Source organism: Dermacentor variabilis, chromosome 9 (assembly GCF_050947875.1).
Source record: "Dermacentor variabilis isolate Ectoservices chromosome 9, ASM5094787v1, whole genome shotgun sequence".
Classification (NCBI taxonomy): domain Eukaryota; kingdom Metazoa; phylum Arthropoda; class Arachnida; order Ixodida; family Ixodidae; genus Dermacentor; species Dermacentor variabilis.
In genome coordinates, this window is record NC_134576.1 from 114,801,726 (window position 1) to 114,822,444 (window position 20,719).

The following is a 20,719-nucleotide window of genomic DNA, read 5'->3' on the forward strand; positions in this document are numbered from 1 at the left end:
AATGCAGCGAGTTCGCTGGGTGCGTTTTCGTTCCCAAGGTGCACGCGTTCCTCGCTTATCTCGTCCGATTGCCCCCCTTTTTTCTACGTCTTGAGCAAGAAGTCGTAGCCACGTGCGTTTCTTCCGCTAGGCGGCCTCGTAGATAAGATACGCGCCACGGTATAACCCTGGTTGGACGGCCAAACAGTTTGTTTCGAGATTGCAGAACTAGTGAAGGCTCTATTCTCGACTCGCATGACGGCTGTGTGGCCGCCATTATCCGCCATGTTGAAGCTCCGGTTGGCTGTCGAGAGGTCACGTGTTTTGAAATTTGTGCCGGGAAGCGATAGTTCTGTGAAATTCAATGGTGCGTTTTTGTCAGGGTGACGAAACGCGGCGTGAGAGGCAAATTCGATCGAATACTTTTTTTTTTTTCTGGTCTTCGACAGCTATATTGCGATGTTAACACTTTAAAAAGGAAGTGAAAGGTAGCGTGCAGAAGCCCGCGCAATGCATCTGTAATTTCGCGAATATTTGGTTGCGGTCCGAGATACAGATACAGCTTTCTGTTACTCAATACTTGCTACATAAGTGTTTTTTCGAGTGTGAAAGAAGCCCGCGAATGCACGCAAAATTGGAGCGTGACTGGCCGCTCGAGGCACTTTGCGTGTATTCCCGGGCTTCTTTCACGCTCGGAAAAACGTTCATGTAGCACGTATTCATAATAAGCATACGCCACACGGAAACACGGCGCTAAGTATCATACCCTTGTATCACAATACACGCAAACATGCACGTTTCACATGTGCGTGTACATAAACACATAAACAAGTTGTGTCGCAGTGGAACATGGCCCACTCTGCGGGATCGGCAAGGAATGGGAACTCAAATAGCTGAATACTCCCTTACCGCAGCAATCGAGGAAATAAAGAAGATATGAATTCATTCATTCATTCATTAATCCAGTGGCCCAATTATGGGGACAGGTCAGATTTAGGAAATTCCAAACAAGCTGTTGAATATCGTCCGCTATTCAAATGGGTGGTATGTGTGCACTTGATATATCCATGACGTGACGTCGTGATTGTCCGATTTATGCACAACAGAATTTGCTAAAGCTTGCATCTAGTGCGCATAAAACTATATAGCAGAGTTGACTGTTGGTCTAGTTGGTCGTCCATATTTGAAGTAGTAGCTTAGCGCTTTTAAAACCAGACACAAGAAAGACGGACAAGGACAAGCGCTTGTCCGTCTTGTGTCCGTGGTTTTAAAAGTGCTAAGCTACTACTTCAAATATATAGCTCAATCGATAGAACATCACACGCGTAATACGAAGACGTGGGATCGTTCCCCACCTGCGGCAAGCTTTTCATCCACTTTGAATTCCATAACCCTCTCTTTAATGCAGTTAAGTAATTTACGCTATGTTGTCCTCTGTGTCTTCGTTTGTTGGCTATATATATAGTGTATATCGTACGTTATACCGACCGTTTAAGTTCACATAGCATTAACCATATCGTTCGTAGGGCTCGGTCACTGCCCGTATGCTTCGATGGGACGAGATTAGGGCTACGTTCTTCTCGATCGCTAAAGCGTCCCACAGTAGCGATCGCCTTTCTTTTTTTATCTGGGTTACGCAAGTGTATTCGCGGAAACCTTTTGACTCCTTGCGTCAACAAGTGATTGGGGGCACGATCGACAGCGTCGGCGAAGTGCCGACTGCGTGCGTTCCTCAATGACGCCCAGCTGTTGTCCAGACATCGTCGGGTTTCGAAGATTAGGGGCAAAAAAATAAAATGAGAAAACGTGGGCGACAATTCAATGAACACATAGCGACTAAAGTACATTGCCCTGCTGAAACAAAGCTACAGCGCGTGGAGTTTGCTCAGGTTTCGTCTTTGTGGCGTCGAACGTCCATCCTGAGGATTGATTGATTGATTGATTGATTGATTGATTGATTGATTGATTGATTGATTGATTGATTGATTGATTGATTGATTGATTGATTGATTGATTGATTGATTGATTGATTGATTGATTGATTGATTGAAAATGCGTTTCGTTGCCACTGTTGTGCAAGTCGGTTGCTGCCTTGGCTGTAAGGTTGGGGTAAAGAATAAGGAAGGGAGGAGTTACCTTTTTTCTTCCTGACGATATTTATGTCCAAATGCGGGAAACGTTTTGTCATTTAATTCTCTCGATGAATAATTTCACGAGGGAGGCGGGCCGAGGCTGCCCTTTTTGCCGAAATGAGGCCGTACCCTCAAGCTCTTTGGCGTCCTCTCATCTTGCCGCTCGTAAGCTTGCACTCCTCCCAACTTCTGGTTCCTCTACACAGCCGGAGACGGAAACCGGCCCTGGAAGCGTCCTAGATAGCCATCTCCTCTCAACATCGCCCTGCGCGCGCGCACACAAACGTACACGCCTAACCGCTTAACCGATATCTCATTAGACGGTTCATATTGGTAGTCCTCTGGCTCCACTCTCGCTCCGCCATATGTTATTTAGACTTAGTTGCTGAAATATTTTTTTTATTCTGCGAGCGAGGCTGTTAGTGCGACTAGAAGCGCTCGAGAGTGGCATATGCGAGTTTTCATGGCGTCCCGAAAGAACTACACCATTCACCAAGTGTATGCTTAGAGGACGTGGGGTCATGTTATCGGTTATCCGCTGGAAAATTCTGAAGTGTATGGGTTGCTTAGGGCCTAATTAAATGAGAATCGCTGAGCCTTCGTCTTCTGCCTGCAGAAACGCGTTATGTGAAGCGGCCTACAAAGCTTCCCCACTATTCTGAGACAACCAAATGTGGCATCAATTCTACGTTAAGAGTGTGTAGGGTCCCTGTTGTGGGTTATCCGCACCGAAAGTTTGAAGCGTGGGGGTTACTTTCCAGCTTTCTAAATAATTATTCAATACCTTTCTCTCTTTTTTTTTTTTTTCATGCGTTATGCGATACATATAGTTGATTTTCCGGGTATGCGCGGGGAACCAAACGGAGCATGTTGTTTATTTGCTTGAAATAGGGAGCACGCAGTGGCTGACATAGTGTAAGTGTGTTATCTGTACAGGTTATTTGCAGCCTTTGTAGAAAATTTGCAATCGTTCCGCAGGTTTGCGAACGCATTTCTTTCTGGACACCGCGAAAACTCCCTATACGAAGTCAGCGTGCCATGACTTGGCAATTTTGAGGAAATAAATGGGCATCTTATACGGGTGTTTAATGAACCACGTTTAGGAAGCGTCAGTTAATTACGGGTTCGCAAAAAAAAAAAAAAAAACTTCGATGGAGTGCTCGAAAGCGTTATGTGGCCGTTATCCGTCGTGTTTCCCAACCCTCTGGGAACTGCAAGTGATGCCGTGTGCACACACTGCAGAAATTGAGGTCATGTTAGGGGGTGATGGCTGCACAGATTTTCGTTTCTTGCCTAACTACGAGCTTTGCAAATAAATGATGAATACCCGTTTTTTATCATTTCTGTGACGACGTCTGTGACGGCATCCTATTTGCAGTGGACTAATATAATGGATGGGCTAAGGGCGGTGCGTAGGCAAAGTTCGAAGCGTGGGTGTTAGTGTCCCCTGTGAAATTAAACGAGGCGTCTTGCTTATAATTGAATAAAACAAGAGGCAGGTTAAGGGCGAAGCGTACGCAGAGTTCAAGGTGTGTGGATGAGTTACGCTCATTGCTGTAAATTACATATGCAAGCGCTCCGGGGCGTTATGTTTCACGAACGGCGCAGAACTTGCTACGCTGTCCTGGGAAAACTGTCACCGTGACCAAATTTAACAAGAAATGGGGGGGAAGGGAGCGGGCAGCTTTATATCTTATGTGGCGCAGACGCAGTTGAATGCGTGTGGATAAATTTCAGCCTTTGCAAAAACTCCTTTCCGTACATTATCAACAGCGTTAAGCGGCCGTTATCCACTGTTTCCTAGCATGTCAAGAGCAGCTCTATGGTACAGATTTCATATATTGTGAAAATTGTGGGGGAGGGCATATTTAGTGCTACTGGCGAAACTATGACGTTCCTGACATAATTATCAGTTTTTCAAATAAATACTGAACCCTTGTTTCCTCCTTATATTTATATGCGTTATGAGAGAAGCCCGCTGTCGTCGGTGAAACTAAACGAGTCTCCTTGTAACTCGTGACACATTGGGACAGGCTATATGGGGGGGGGGGGGGGGAGGGTTGATGTGTAGACAAACATTTAGAATGAGCGGTCAACTACGGCCCTAGCATTATATATGCAAGCTTCCATGAGAGTTGTAATTGAGTCTTAGGAACGGCATAGGATTTAGCTAGCTGCACTGGAAGAACTATAGCACCCACCTCGATCGAATTCGATGAAAATGAGGTGAACTTTATGGTTGGCATAGATGCGAAGGCAAAAGCATGTGCGTCACATACAGCTTCTGCATAAATAGAAACCTTACTCAAGTCTTTGAAAGCGTTATATGCGGACAACGTTTCGGACAGGTCCTTCTTATGCCGGCAACATTTTAATGTGATTGATCTAATTAGGGCTACTTAGGCTGTTAACCGAGTGTTTGAAAGAGCAGAGCGAGAGAGAAGACAAATGATAGTCAACAAGGCCAGCGAAACGCGCGTCAGGTTTGCTACCCTACACAGGGGGCTAAGGGACAGAGAGAGAACGCTGAGGATGCTGTTTCATCCAGGGTTGCTCATGGACATCATAACAAGGTAGCCAGCCAGTCTACACTGGCTAACCTCCGTTTTCTCTCTCGACGCAACAGTTGGCTACTGAGGATTGTCGAGGTGCACGTCGACACCATAACGGGGTAGCCAGCCGGTCTATACTGCCTAACCTCCCTTCCATCTTTCTCTACCGACACCATAGTTGGTCACTGAGGATTGTAGCGGTGGGTTTCTGAGCTTTAGAAATAGCTTCACCTGAAGTAGCGCCTGATTCTGTAAGGTAATTCTGTCTGCTGTTTCTATGTCCGTTTTGCTTTTTTTTCCCTTTGCTATAAGCGAACTGAAATCCTATAGCGCGTGTTGTCACTACCCTGTAGCCTTCACAAACTCTAGCATGTTTTACTTGAACAGCGTTCAGTCACACACAGTCGAAACTGTTGAGCTACGGTCAGAATCAGTTAATTCATGGCAAAAACTGGGATAATTACGTGGTCAGTATATACAGAAGGGGGGGTCCCGTAGTTAGAAACTGAAATGGGACCTCCTGTGCATGATGACGAGGATTAATAATATAAACAACGATGGCAACATGTAAAGTTTACGATAATAAAATGTTTGTTTTTAGGAGACGGGGCATCAATGAACGGAAAAGCAGCAGCTGTCAGTCATCGCTCCTTCTGGTTGTCGCGCGTGTAAGGGCGCCCTTGAAAGGCGCCTCGCTTAGGCCCTACCGTCGAGTGCATCCGCTGGAGCTGGAAGCGCGTCTCAGCGCCAGTTATCTTGAATAAACACTAGATGACTCCGGCACCGTGCTCAGCTGGCGTACGAAAGTAAGCTGTAGAGAAAACAGATAAACGAAAGGGGAGGCTATTTCCGAGAGCGCAAAAACTGAAAGCGATTAGAAATTAAAAAACGAAAAACACATTCATGTACTCTCAAAATCAGCATATAGACAGCCGTGCATAATTAGGAGTACTGGTTAGCGGTAGAGGAGGAAAAATGCAGCATTGGTTTGACAGGGCATATGCCCCCTGAAGGAACGTACCGGGCTTAACAGCGACATCCGTACATGCAGTGACACGTAAAACTAAGTACACCGCATAAGAAATAGGCGGGAAATCGGCGCTGATCGTGTAATCGCGTAAGGCATGCAAGCACCTTTGAAAACGTAATTTTGCAGGGGTCGTATTTCTGTTTTTCATATTTCTAAATACCTGTTTGTTCAAAGTGATTCAGCAAAAGGAATTATGTTTCCATGTTACCCTTTCTTAAGTTCTAGCCATATTTCCAACCCTGTGTGCATTCGAAGCCGAACAGCATCAGATTTCAGAAAATGTGCAGTCTGCCCCAAAATGCATTGCTGCCCAGAGGCATTGTTTTATTAAATTTGAGTTTAGGAGGTATTTGGGGGTGCTTTGTGGTCATTAGTGTTCTTAAATTAGTTAAAAGCGGGGTATCACGTGTCCTCTTTCAGCTCCAAAGCGCGCTGGACGCCGCCGGTCACGTTGACTGCGCTAGACGGCAGACTGTATAGAGTGGTCCAAGTGCCACCAGCGTAGTCCACGTTACGCCGGGCTACATCCGCGACTTAAGGATGCGCCGGTACTTCAGCGCTGACGTAGTCGAACGTGCAGTTCCAGGGCACTATGCGTGCTCTATCGCAGTTAGCTTTGCTGTTCATTCTCAAGACTATTCAGGATTCGAAATCGCGACAGCGGGTAATCGGTCATCGTCGCACGAGCAGCCTTGTCGCGTTCGGAAAGGCACAACGACCTCTTGTAACGATGTCCCTGAATGCATACGCCGGTATCGCGCGTGCGATAATTTTTGTATCGTCGCTCAATCGGGGCCATCTTGCGAAAAACGGCATTGTTGTAACGAGCGCTGAAAAACGCGCTTCTATATCGCCCGTGTACTCTTGTAGCAGATGGTCAGTCGGCTTGAAATTCTTCGGCGTACTTGATAACTATTCTTATCGGTAGACGAACAAAATGCAACAGCGCACATCAGTGAACAAAAATAGAAAAAAAAAATATCGTGCCCTAGTAAGTCTTGCGGTTCTGGCAGCATACATGAAACAAATGAATACGAATTTTGCCGTGTTTTTTGTTCTCCTCCCCCCTTCCCTTTTTTTTATTCATACACATTCTTTTCAATGGCCTGTGAGCGGTTTTTCGCCTTTACAAGTGGGTTTCTGGCACAGTCCTAAATTACCTGCATCAGCAATTCCAGTTCCTTGTAGTCAATTAAAAACGACACAGTAAACAACCTGAGTGTTCATTCGAACACGCCTTGCATAGGGAAGTTGAAGATGAGCAGTATAGTGAAGTCGCGTCTCCTTAGCAGAAATCCTATCAGACTAGCAATTAAGACTACTGAAATATTCGCCCTTAAAAGGAAGCTTTAGCTCGGTTGTTATCTAAATACACCGGTACGGGGGAAAATCGTGCTGCAACATTGATGAAGCGAAGTCTGCGCACCGTCTACGCCATGGAGGAATTAAATAAACTATAGCATAAAATATTACGTCACGCAGCTAGCCTTGGCGAGCGAACGATCCGTGAATCCATTCCCTTCGCTTTTTCCCTCGCGCTATCGGCGCAACAGGTGACCTCCGAGTCTCGGCCCAGCCGCTGCGAATGTTTGGTTCCCGGTGTTTTCTAATCGATGCGCACTTGTTCGGCAACCCTGTCGTAGCTCTCGGGAGAGCTAGAAGCCACCGTGCGCGCTCTGACGTGACGATCACGTGTTGATCACGTGACGATCACGTTTGGCTTCAATCGTGCTGCTCGATGCTCCCATATACCCTTTCTCCATGGTCAACGCTCTGCACATTCGGCTCAGTGGAGGAGCGAGGGCACCGTTTTTCCTTCCGCTGCTGGCATAAACGCTCTGCGCACGCCACTGTACGAGTAGTTTGTAGCATTCCTGCTATAAGCTGCGGTGTGTATGCACTGGCGTAAGCGGATCGTGCAAGCAAACGCGAAGCTAACGCAATCCAATATTTAGCTGGCCGCTGGATAGCGCCAACGGCTTCCCGCCGGTCTCATCCCGTGCACCATCGAGGTGCGGTACCTGCAGCGCCATCTGGTGGCGCTCCCTTTCGTGCGAGCGTTCTGAGACGCCTGGTAGCTGCCGGGGCACTGTTTTCTCCCCAGCAGGAGTTGCATTGCGTGCTGCATCGCGCCGACATGTCGCACCCGGGTAGTTCGAGCGAAGTGCTAAACATTGCTAGGCTGTGAAACGTATTAATTATACATCGATGAAGGTATCGGAGCCATTGACATTATCACCCGCAACGACGATTCAGCCACACGTTTCACAATGAAGCAAACGCAGGGGGGCCGTAAGGTGTCGCGACTTTAGATGAATTTCACTCGTAGTGGTTTTCTGAATTGCCCAATTTTTAAAAGCTCGGCGCCGTAGGATGCCCTAGGCGACGTGTCCCTAAACATTTGTTAGGAGACCGGAATCTGGGTTTCAATAAGACGCTCTCTGAACGAACGAGCGTTCCCTTAAAACTTAAATGTTTAGGTGGAATGCTATAATAACTATTCTGTCAGTACGACCTATTCCACTACCGTAGGCCCGAGCTAGACCTGGAAACCAATGACAATGAAGCTTCTAGAGGAAGCTAGGATCAGCGACACTAGTGATGGAAAAGAGCCTTATGGGCGTGACATTATGAGCATTATGGGCGTGAGAAACTGCCTAATAGGTTATGGGGGATGTTGTAGTAGGACTCCGAGTTATTTTTTTACTACCTGGGTTTTTTTAACGTGCACCAAGTGCACGGTGCATATCGTTTCTGTATGCTGTTCCCTTCAGAATGCGACCGCCGCGGCCGGGGTTCGAACCCGCGACCTCGTGCTCAGCAGTGCGACGCCACAGCCACTGAGCTACATCGGCGGGTCAAGGAAAGGAAAAAAGCAATCTAGGCAGACAAAGTATCACACGAGGGTTACTGGACCAGAACATCTGCAAGCATAGGATGGATTCCGCTGACACAGGACAGGGGAATCTGGCGCACACGGGAAAATCCTGCATACTGCCTTAGGCTTGATTTTCATTATGGTGACACATGATGGCAATTAGCACATGACCGGGGTAGTTGGAGAAGTATGGGAGAGGCATTTGCCCTGCAGTGGGCGTAGCCAGGCTGATGATGATTATGGTGGCGATGACGATCGCCTATCCAGATGACGAACGATGCCACGTCTTTCTTCCCCCCCGCCCTTCGCAGACTCGGCCGACCTGTTCGCGACGCCCGGCGTGCCGTGGCAAGCCATCTGCCGCAGCAAGATGTGCGTCAAGACTTTCTTTTTCGCCACGGCCACTTTCCTGCTGGGCATGGTGTTCCTGGTCACGATGCGCCTCTCTCTGCACGACCAGCGGGTCACCGTCGACGACTACGACCTGCCGCCGTCGCTGGACGGTTGGAAGGTGCAGGCTCTGTGTCAGGGACCCCCGCTGGACGTGCTGTTCTTCGTGCACACCGCGTCCGAGCACTCGTCGCACCGTCAGTTCTTGCGCGACACCCTCGGTGACTCCGTGGTCAGCGAGCAGCTCAACTCGGCCATGGTCTTCTTCGTGGGCCAGTCCAAGAACCTCACCGTTCGCCGCGCCGTCCAGGAGGAAGCCCGCAGCGTCGGCGACGTGGTCGTGTTCCCCTTCGTGGACACGTACCGCAACCTGACCTACAAGTTTGTCTACGGCCTCAAGTGGGCCACCGACAACTGCCGCGAGTCGGTGCGCTTCGTGGTCAAGATCGACGACGACGCGCTGGTGAACGTGTTCCTGCTCGCCGACTACCTCAAGAACGTCACCAGCTCGGCCGACACGAGCATCCACTGCCTCGCCTGGAAGCGAACGCCCGTGGTGCGGAATCGCAAGTCCAAGTGGTTCGTCACCCGCCAGGAGTACCCGGCCCGCACGTACCCGACCTACTGCGGCGGCCTGGGCTTCATCCTGCCCGTGCGCACGCTGCCCATGCTGTTCAACGCGTCGCGCCAGGCGACGTTCCTCTGGATCGACGACGTCTACTCGACGGGCATCCTGGCCAAGGTGGCCGGCGTGGGACACGTGCAACTGCGCCAGTACTACGACCTCTATCCGAACGAGACGGCGCCCAGCGTCAGGCCCAAGGCCATGTTCACCCACCTGGGAACGCCCAGCATCGTCGAGCAGCGGTACAGGCTGTGGGACGAGCTGATGCAGATACACAACGCGACTTCGAGGACAGAAGGTTCGGGAGGGTAGTGTCTGTGGGGGGTTCTTTCCCCCAAATAATTCTTTCGTGTCCAACATTTGGGTCTGAATCGCCCCTAGGGCGATATCTCAAAACGCGCAGAGAGTTATGATGCGCCTGGACTTTCGGAACAGAATGGTCCTAGGGCGGTATTCTGTAACAGTCAACCTAGTTGACTGTCCGTTTCGAGCGCCGCTGATTGGCTGGGGCCGCTCGTCTCCTCCTCGCTCGCACCGCTCGATCCCGTCAGCAGCGGCCGAAATGGACAGCCCACTAGATGGACTCTTACAGGATACCCCTCCTAAGGTTACGTCGGTACACGAGTGTTCCAAAGGCGCGTCTCAACGCCGTGCCTCGAGGTGGTTCTCCGTGTTTGGAGTCAAAGGTCAGAGTTCGGCGAGTGCCAGTTCACGGAAGGTGCGGCGCAAGCTCGGTGACGAGCTCTTCGTGTCTCAATCAATGAGATGTCGGCGACTACACTACGCAGAGTCGCGAGACCTGTGCCTCGAAAGCTGCGCGTGGTACCCGTTTGTCGGTTGTGTGCGCGCTATGACCCAGTGTGCTTGACTGTGCTCCCCGAAGAAGCCAGATGAGTTTGTGCCATCGCATTGCGCGCTGTGCTGGAGTGCAGTGCTTACGTCTGTCGCGCGGTCCGACGTGCTACCTAGTCGCACGTGAAGTGCTGAAGACCGTGGCGGCCACTGGCGATTCACGCATCGTGCGGTTCACATAGGTTGTTCCTTTCCTGGCGCACAGAAGGTTAACGCAAGTGACACCGTAACCACGGTCACAATCAACGCATCGGCTCCTGAAGTCGTGTGTGTCGCTCTCTAAAGCTTGTAACGTTGCGCGTTTCTATTGTCTCGTCATGGTGCAACGTTGTATTCCAGCAGTTTGTGTCGATGGACGATCTCTGTAGCGTGGAAGATGTAATTTTTTCTGCGCTTGTGCGGTGCCGATACCTGCAAAGGCAGCGCGCAGTATGTTGCATATTATGCAGTAACAGATGGAGCAGTGCGAGACGTTATTTTTACGCAACGCCGAAGGTCTGCAAAAGTCAGCTGAGCTTTCAGCGTAAATACCGAATTGACAGTTCGTGATCAAGCCCACCGCATATTGATTACTTCGCTTTTTACACGTGTCATCGGGAAATGTTTCCGAGTCTACACGCATAGCGTGTTAAGTTAATGCCCTGCGAACGTTGGTTGTTGTGTTTTTGCAAATGTAGCGCAGATATTTATGCCGGTACGTTGTAGTATTTTGTTCATTACCGTTTTATGAGAGTCTACTCCGAACGGCGCTCTAAGAGCCCTACTATGTCGGGATAAAAAAAAATTGAGTTTTCACCGGCATTGAACGAGTGGTCTGTTTATCCTTTTTAGTGTTCTTGTATCTTCTCCTGTTACAGAAGCCTTGGTAATCTGAATCAAGGCAACACGCGGTTGATCTCGGTCAAATAAACCTAGTCGGCACATTCCCTAGTCATGAATGGACAAGGAGCGTTTATACTTACGCGAAGTACTGAAAAGAATTCCTGACAGCATTGATGCCATGAACAGTGCTTCATCGTTTGTAGCGTGCCTGTGGGATGTCACCCTTAACGACTGTGAAACAGTCGGTCACTCCCCGTGCTAAACGCTAACTGCAAGGAAATATCATTTTGAATAAATTCATTAAAAATGAGTAGCATATAATATTGAAGCACTCTGTGCAACGCTTCAGGGGTGATAATTATGAAATGTCCCCCTTAGGAGCGCAAATAACGCGTGTGCCCGATGGTTGGCCGATATAACGTAAATTCCAGCACGTTGCCTCCGAGATGCTCGGCGGGCCGCGGGCGCCGCCTAATCTCGGAAAACGTGCCTATAGGAGCCACGCTGTTTCTCAACGTTTTGAGGCATGTCACTTCTGGCTTGCGGTAATCGCGGCGTTTTCAGTTTCTGTATCAAAAACACATAATCTCTTGCAAGGCTTTCGTTCAGCATCCACTTGTACTTCAAACGTAAAATCTTGCATGGAGGCTGCTCACAAATTTGGAGGATGCTTAAGCTTCGCCTTTAAGAGTGGAACGCGATAGCAATCAAAGACCCCCGACTGCGTTTAATACTTCCAGACAACTGCAGCTTATGTAACCGTAACGTTTACCGAAAAGGGCTGGCGGCGAACGCTGCGCGCGAAGGCAAGCTTTCTGGTAGAAACTCGGCCTCTTGCGTGGGTTGATCTCCTGTTTCGCACTTTTAATATTTCAGTCTGAGAAGAGCTAGCATAAAAGATATGCGCTGTCGGTGTCTACGTTAGCTTGTGGGCTCCGTTCTCGAAATTCCGAGGAATAACTTTGTAAAGAACGAAAGACAAGTTTCGAGCTACTATGGTGGTAGAAGGGTGGTTTGGTATGCGCGGTTTGAAATTTGGTTCGAATTTGGTCCGACGCGGGACGCCGCATGCCGACGCCGGATTTTATGCGACACGGGGCCCTTAACGCCCTCGCGTTAATACCTTCAAAACGATCTTAAGCGATACTTTCTACGCGGTCCAAAATTTAGTTGCAGTTGGCCTTTCATTACTTGATCGCTGTCATTTCTTTTTGTTTGGTTCGGAAAGTGTCTCTGAAAGCTAGGCAACAAGGGTATAGTAACCGCAGTACATAACGCTAGACATTTGAAAGTCGTCCATTAAAAAAATATTCGGCTTCTTAACAGTTTCTTCATTATGACATTAGGTCGCGAATATCTGTCGCAGGCCGTCATGGCGTACCACTACTCTATCAAGACCTGACGAAGACATAACATTGTTTGAGAAGAACGCCGCACATTACAATGCTCGCCATGGTGTCCTACAAAAAGTACTCGAGGGAACTCTGGCGCTAGTGTCTGGGAGCTGCAAGCACGGCAGTTCGGCTAGCATGAGAACGATTGGTAGATGTACTTGCCTTACCTTCGCCCTTCTGGTTTCGAACGACTGACTTTGCGAATTGATCATATTGAACAAAATATTGATATAAATTCAACAATTCCCAATGATTCTGGATGCGAGGAGCTTTATTGCCTTCATGCGTATATATAAAAAAAATTAAAATGTAGGCTGATAAAAATTTGGGTAAAGCCACGGAGTAAGACATTTAGGAGGTAAAACTCCCGTCAGCGCGAGCGAGCGCGGGCGACCAGATAAGGTCGCAATTGTATGCGCCGACAGGGCCATATACAGTGGCGGCGCCATGCGGCGCGTCGTAGAAGCCGCAGCGAAAAAAAAATGCAGCGCCCGGGCAGGCTGCTCCGGCGCGCTCTCAACGGTGGTAATTTCTTTCCAGGCCGCCAGGCGCCGCCAGCACGATAACGGCTCCGCGGGCTTGTGACTTTTTGTGGTCGCCGCAAACAACGGAGTTTCCTCTCCTAAACGTTTCTTGCTCCGTGGGTAAAGCGTATAAAGGTACAAGAACGATTGAAGTCGCAAGCATAAAAAAAAAATTTGAAAAATTCGTAAATAACCGCCTGCAGTACGGAAAGAACTAGAAGGAGCATTTCGCAACTCAAAGCCAAACGAGACGGCCCAACACGAGATTCTCACATCAAAGCGCGCGATAGGTTTTAGTGCTTCCGCTATGGGGAATAGCTACGGCTGGCATAGTTTCCTACAATTGTACGAAACTCTATGACGGCAGGGCAGCCGGACAAGTACGCATCGATTAGGCTACCGGGAGCCAAAAAACTCGGCCAATACGCCGCCTGAGAGAGCACGTGTTGGGCCGACACTAAGAGGGAAAAAGCGAACGGAGTGGCTTCCCAGAGTTCTCTTACCACGGCTGGCCGTGTGACGTAATGCTTCTATTTTGTTTTATGCTTTCGCATCAAAATAGAAGACGCGCGAGGTTTCTTGGCTCCCGTCTGGTTCATTTAACAATGACCCATTAAGCGAAAAGGCATCGCGTCTGTCGTCTGTAGCAGCGAAATGGCACCAATGACCCATTAAGCGAAAAGGCATCGCGTCTGTCGTCTGTAGCAGCGAAATGGCACCAATGACCCATTAAGCGAAAAGGCCTCGCGTCTGTCGTCTGTAGCAGCGAAACGGCACGTAAGCCCCCATTGCCATTGACTGCAACGCCATGTCACAAGCGCGTCTCGGCAGAGCAGAGCGGGCGAAAGGGAACACACACACCAGGTGTTGCGTGAGGAGAGAGGGCATCGCCGCGAAGTCGCGTCATCCCTCGCTCCCAGAAGCCTGTTATCCGCGCGATCCTTGTCCGCGCAAGCTCTCCTCTGCGTTCTAACTGCGCCTCGGTAAGGCCAAATTAAAACGCCGCTCGCTTACCCTCAAATAGTTCGCAACTCGAAGGACCACTCCGCGGCGTTCAGTGGAACATTAATGCTTTCCCATTCACAATTCATAAGTGCTTAGGTGTCCTCGGATTCTTGAACGCCTGTACTCTGCATGTTAATGTTCAGAAGAAAGCCAGAATACGCTTTCTTGTGCACAGTTGTTTACAGCGCTTTTTTCAGGAGGCTGCTAAGCCGCCATCTTGTTTTGACAGCAACTTATCCTGCATCGTTTACGAGGCTTCAAGGGCCCCCTTACCACGCCCCATTCCAAATTTTATACACCAGAAGTTCTAGGGAACCGTCTATGAGAGTTGCACCGTAAGGATTTTTCAAGTGTGTATTAAGAGCTAGGAGAAATTGCAATGTGTCATTGCAATGCTGATAGGAGGCGCGTTTCACTACCAAAGTATAGGCCTCTTCAGCTTCGACTAGCGTCTGCAAGCACCATTTCCTCCCTGCGTTCTCCAATACTGTAGCCGAGAGATCATTCTCGTAGCGAGACCCGCTTCCTTGTTTTAAGCATGAAATGCTTCTAGCTCCCGTTGTCGGCGACCTTCCAGTGACCTTGAGGCAAAAAGCCAGAGCCGTTATCCGGGCACAAACGAGAACATCCGGGCAAGTTGCGAGAAGAAAAACGAGATCATCTGGGCAATCAGTCAAGACCGCATTACATACGCTAGTTACTTTCCATACAAGTTACAAAAAATATCGCTTCCGGGTTGTCCCTAATGCTTGTTCACAATATCACTCAAGCTGTAACATCTAGCACGATCAACGTTTGTCATTTCCAATAGCGACGTTCAAAAGGCAGATACAGGGCACCACACACTTGATTGTCATCTTTTGTCGCTGCGACACAGTTGTCTGTGCCCTTTTCAACGCCAGCAGTTCGTGAGGTCCGCGGTGCGTCCTGCGCGTTTCGAATGGCCATTTGACCAACCCTTGCAATGAGGTTCTGTCTGTGACATACTGTTGCTTTCCATGTGGACTAGTGCGCAGTATGGCGTGGTGCGATGAGATGTGGTGGCTAGTATCAAGATTGTGACTAGTATTTCCCACTAAACTGCTTTTCCGGTAGCCATTTCATATTTTCTTTTTTTTTCTTTTTTTTTTATGCGGAACGCACTTCCAGTAGCGGCATCTCCTGCGCTGGATGATTTACCGAAGTCCGGTGCCACAGTCGGTGACGTTGCAGGCGGTGCGTCTAACGAAGCGGTGTTTGTGCGTGGAACGACGACTCTCTGGCTGGTAGCGGGGCTTTCTCGAGGGGTTGGGCACGCGGGCTTCTGTTCAAAGTGTCCGCCAACTTGAAACGCCGGTTATGTTCGCCACGCGGACTGCCCCGCGCGACTTGCCAAGCACTGCCAGAGCGCTTTAAAAATGACCAGTCGAATGAATGCGCTATAACCGTGTAGGCACAAACAGAAGGATGAACGCACTCCAACGGAGTAGTACAAGAGAATTGGAGTCAAATTCGGGTCACTCAGTTACTCCCGCGTAAAGGAGTCGCAGGTTGCCATTATCCCTCAAGAGAAAAGTGTATAACAGCTGTGCTTCACCAGCACTCACGTACGGGGCAGAAACCTGGAGGCTTACGAAAAGGGTTCTACTTAAATATAGGACAACGCAACGAGCTATGGAAAGGAGAGTGATGGGTGTAACGTTACGGGATAAGAAAAGAGCAGATTGGGTGAAGGAACAAACGCGAGTTAATGACATCTTAGTTGAAATCGGGAAAAAGAAATGGGCATGGGCAGGAATGTAATGTGGAGGGAAGATAACCGATGGTCATTAAGGGTTACGGAGTGGATTCCAAGTGAAGGGAAGCGTAGCAGGGGGCGACAGAAAGTTAGGTGGACGGATGCGATTAAGAAGTTTGCAGGGACGACATGGCCACAATTAGTACATGACCGGGGTAGTTGGGGAAGTATGGGAAGTGGGCGTAACCGGGCTGATGATGATGAAAGGAATCTCTATACTCGCGGACAACTTTCTGTGGCCATGAAGGGAAAGCTACCGATGCAAAGCGCGCGCAAGTGAAAGCGCTTCTGAAAGGAGTCGCGTTTTAATCCAGGTCATGGTTTAGGCTGGGCAAGAGGAAACATAAACACCGTGTTAGCAAAAGGTTAAATAAGACTGGAGACGCCACTGAGTGTAAAGGTTCACTTATTTTGCGGCTTTTTCCTTCCGCGTCTGAGGAAATGCGAAACCCGTCGCGCGTGAAGCTGCGCCGATTCAGCGCTTTTCATAATAATAATAATAATAATAATAATCAGCCTGGTTACGCCCCCTGCAGGGTAAAGGCTCGGAAGAGAACAGCGCTTTTACGGGTATCCAAAAGCACTGTCAAACGCTGCCGGACTACTTGGCGCGGTAACACATCTGCAGCAGCCACGGGCCCGTAGCTTTTCCTTTATAGCCACAAAAAGTTGTCCGCGAGTTGTCCTCTATGACGTACCATGACCTCTCGGCGGAGCTTGCCTCTATGTGTATAGTTCAGAGCAGAGTCGTTTCAACTGTACTATCGGCACCGTGTCTTCGAAAATAGCCCTTGGTGCGAAAATTGAGCTCAAGCCCATTTGAAGCATAAATACATTATGACAAGCATAAAAAAGCTCCGACTCATTTGTACATACATCCCCGCAACTCGCTATGCGCCAAACTTTGCTGCGCAGTGGACTCTCATGTTGAAATACTGATTATAAGAGTCCCTGATATAAGGCGACAAGACGCCCTTTACCTGTAAGCTTGCTTTTCAGTGACACTAATACAAACTATGAAGATAAATTAAGCTTAAATGTTTGAATTAAGCTAAATGTGTGCGTTAAAAAATATTACGACTGGAATATTACGAACTGTGTCATGCGCTTCTTCGACAGGAAAAAAAAAGTCAAGCAATTTAAGACGACGTACTCGGGACCTTCAAAATAATTCGTTATGGACGTCATTTTGTTATAAAGGTCGAGCATCGCACCGTTCACAATAGAGCCGCTACAGGCTAAGCAATTTCACAAAAAGTAAAACCTCTTTTTAGCACGAATTCGAAACTCGAAGTCACCATCTCATATATTGAGGGGGAGGGGGTCACATTTCGTATGACAGCGTGCGACTGCAGCCAACATTGTTGCACCGAGGTTTCCAGCATGCTGTGCGGCAAAATGCAGGGGACACGTAACACTCTTAAAGTTTACACCCTTTGGGGCTTATCTTGTCCCGCAAAGATAATCCTCATCTGCCTTGCTTGCGTTTCCTTTCTTGAAAACTCGGCGCTCGCTACTTTCCTGTAGAGAATGCTGTGTCAACCTGATAACGCGCAATGCGCTTGTGACTTGGAAGAACCAGGTTCGCAGCGTTAAAGAAAGCAAATGAGGGCAAGACAGACGACGATAATTACGACGATTATTGCTGTGGGACAAGATACGAACCAGAGGGTGTAAACTTTTTTAAGAGTGAAAGCCAAGCTGGGATCGTCGAATTCCGCCATCGCCTCCCTTGCAGTCAAAATTCATTCCTTTACAGGATCTTCATCGTTGTCGCTTCGTCGACATTCGCGTCCTTCTCGCCATTGATGGCTTTGAAGATGGCGTCGGCTGTCAGTTACTACACCACGTCAACTTCGACGCATTCGTCAGCCGTCGTATTCGATGATGCGTTACAACAAGCAGCGTACGAGCTGAGCGATTCCTGGAGAAACTCTTACGACAGTGCTAATGTGTCCTGCTAACGTTAACGTTACGTCCTGCTAACGCTAACGTTACGTAAACGTTAGTGTTATGTTAGCGTAAACTGCTCCGTTAGCGTTAGCGCAGAACGCACATCGGTGACGTCTGCGGAGGTCAACGACTGCACCGCTACGCGGCGTTCGTTGTAAAACAAAAGTCGAGCGTCGCGGATGCCCAATTCCTTGGCTGTACAGGCAAGCTTGCAGTCTTCGTTGCGAAGTCGCAGTACGTATAAAATATATCAATTCAGTCAGTCCTACGTTATAGAGGCCCTATCGCTGTGTAGGCTTACGTTGCAGACGCATTAACAGATCAACAGCAGTTGAACTGCGACTGTTCTCCGTGTAGTTCAGAACGCTTTCAAGGGCGAAGTAGGCGCAAGCGCTGGCTTCACCTCTGACGCTAAGAATCTGCGAGGGCTGTCACTCTAGCATGCCTTTTTAAACCTCCTTGGGGCTAGCCAGGTGACAGAAACGGATTTCGAGGGCTATGCTTTTGCGAACGGCACGCGCAGGAAGTGATTGCTGAGCCTGAAGCACGCCATTGCCGCTAAGCACTCTTAAAAAGGTTTGCACCCTTTGGGGCGTATCTTTCCCCACAACGATAATCGTCACCTGTCTTGCTCGCATTTTCTTTCTTTAGCACAGCGAGTCCGGTACATCCAGTCGCGAACAGCTTGCGCGTCAGCATTTTCGACAATAAAGTAGCGAGCGCAGAGTTTTCAAGAAAGAAAACGCAAGCGAGGCAGATGAAGATTGCCGTTGTGTGGCAGATATGCACCTCAAAGGGTGCAACTATTTTAAGAACGAGCTTCAGACACTATCTATTAGTAGTGTGCAAAAGCACAGCCTCCGAGACTGGCTTTCTTCACTTCGAGGGAGCCGTCGCTGGGGAGCGATTCGGACACTCCTGTATCGCCTCTCGAAATGCACCGCACTTTAAAACAAAATTACACCCTTTGGGTTTTAACTTGCCACACAATAAACGTCATCTGTCTTATCCGCATTTCCTTCCTTCAACGCTGCAAGCCCGGTAATTCCCCCTAACGAACGGCATGTGCGTTATCAGCGTGACATAGTATTCCCGACAGGAAAGTAGCGGGCGCGGCGTTTTCAAGAAAGGAAACGCAAGCAAGGCAGATGACGATTATCGTTGTGTGGCTGATATACACCCCAAAGGGTGTACCTTTGTCTAAGAGTGCGCTAGAAAATAAAGGCGGGGGGGGGGGTGCAGATAAGGACGGAGGTTAAGGAGCAAATATATATATATATATATATATATATATATATATATATATATATATATAGACGGGAGCGTAAAGTGACAATTTTTGAAGCCTAGTCATAAAAACAAAGGAAAGGCTGCTAGGGAAAGGCCCTCGCCACATGCACTCTAAGAACAGTTTACACCCCTTGGCTTGCCCCTTCTGCCACACAAAAATAATCGTCATCTGCCTTGATGTGTTTCCTTTCTTTATCGCTGCGAGCCCAGAACTTTCCAGTAACGAATGGCACGCGCGTTATCAGCATAGAACAGTTTACACCCTTTGGAGTGCCCCTTCTGATAACGCGCGTGCCGTTCGTCACTGGAAAGTTCCGGGCTTGCAGCGATAAAGAAAGGAAACGCATCAAGGCAGATGACGATTATTCTTGTGTGGCAGAAGGGGCAAGCCAAAGGGTGTAAACTGTTCTTAGAGTGTGTATGTCTTTTGGTCTGTTAAGGTCCGCAACCGTCGACGGCCTACTTCTCAACGACTCAACGCGCAGATAGGCCCCGCGGAGTGAAGGGGCGGAGTCACAGAAGGTTGGTCTGCCGTGGATAGCTGTCTGATGTCACGTTCCTCCTAGTCTTTTTTTCTTTCCTCCGTGATCGTCGCGAAAAACGTCGCGTGGCTCCGAGGCATCGCTGTGGGAGAGGGCAGAAATGTCGATTGCGAGCAATGGTCGAGGCAACGGTAGGGAGCACGAGGGGGTCTCTGAAGTGGGGGAGGATAGCTGGCCTCCTCGCCAATCAAACATTTCACTATCTTCTATGTGGGCTACTACTAAGGCCTTTATAAACGTTATTGTGGTAAAGCGCTGCCTGGATGGCACGTTACAAGTTCTAGTCTTCACATTTTCGGCGGCGCCAGGGGCCTGTTTAGTGCTTCAAGGTTTCCAAAAGCATTGTAAGCAAGAAAATAATGGGAACCGAGGAAAGGACTCTTGCGGCCACTGTGAAACTAGAGCAACAGCTCGTGACGTAGCATGTCCAGTTCGTAACTGGTTAACTGCAGCCACTCAATGGACCAAAAAGCTGATTACGTTGCATTTTGATGAGCAACAAAATGCAGTTGGTCTCATTTTCATATTAACTTCCCACAGATCCCACAAGTGCTGACACCGCTCTGTTGGTCGCTTTCTCTTAGTTACAGCAGCTACATTTTACAAGTGCAGCATGCTCTGTTTGAGCCTCGTAATGAAACAAGGCAGCATCAATTTGCAGACACACTTAGAACATGCGTCCGTAGTGGGCGATTCAAATTGCGAAACTGCACTGCCTCCTTAGTAACCGTTTTCTCTACAACTAAGCCATCTATTATTTCTAGGTTCTGCATTTGCCTTCTGGGTCTTTTTAAAGCATACCATCTACTCTCGCAACACCCAGAGCGAAAGATATTAGGAACACTTAATATTAGCACAAGTGCAAACATCTTTCATTCAACAATGCGTGCCTGTATCGCGACACTAGATGAATTGCACTTTTCGTGCACGTGGTTCTATTTTTTTAGTCTGATGACATTATCACCACCTGCAAA

At 48.7% G+C, this 20,719-nt stretch overlaps 1 protein-coding gene across 3 annotated transcripts in view; it reads left to right on the plus strand.

The window, feature by feature from the left end:
• Positions 1 to 11,361, plus strand: part of LOC142557322 (beta-1,3-galactosyltransferase 5-like) — a 247,414-nt gene extending 236,053 nt beyond the window's left edge. For all 3 annotated transcript variants that reach the window (XM_075669066.1, XM_075669065.1, XM_075669067.1), the window contains one exon: positions 8,883 to 11,361. In XM_075669066.1, the coding sequence (XP_075525181.1) occupies positions 8,883 to 9,898 (1,016 nt within the window). In that variant the 3' untranslated portion in view covers positions 9,899 to 11,361. The remainder of the gene's footprint in view (positions 1 to 8,882) is intronic.
• The last annotated feature ends 9,358 nt before the right edge of the window (positions 11,362 to 20,719 follow it).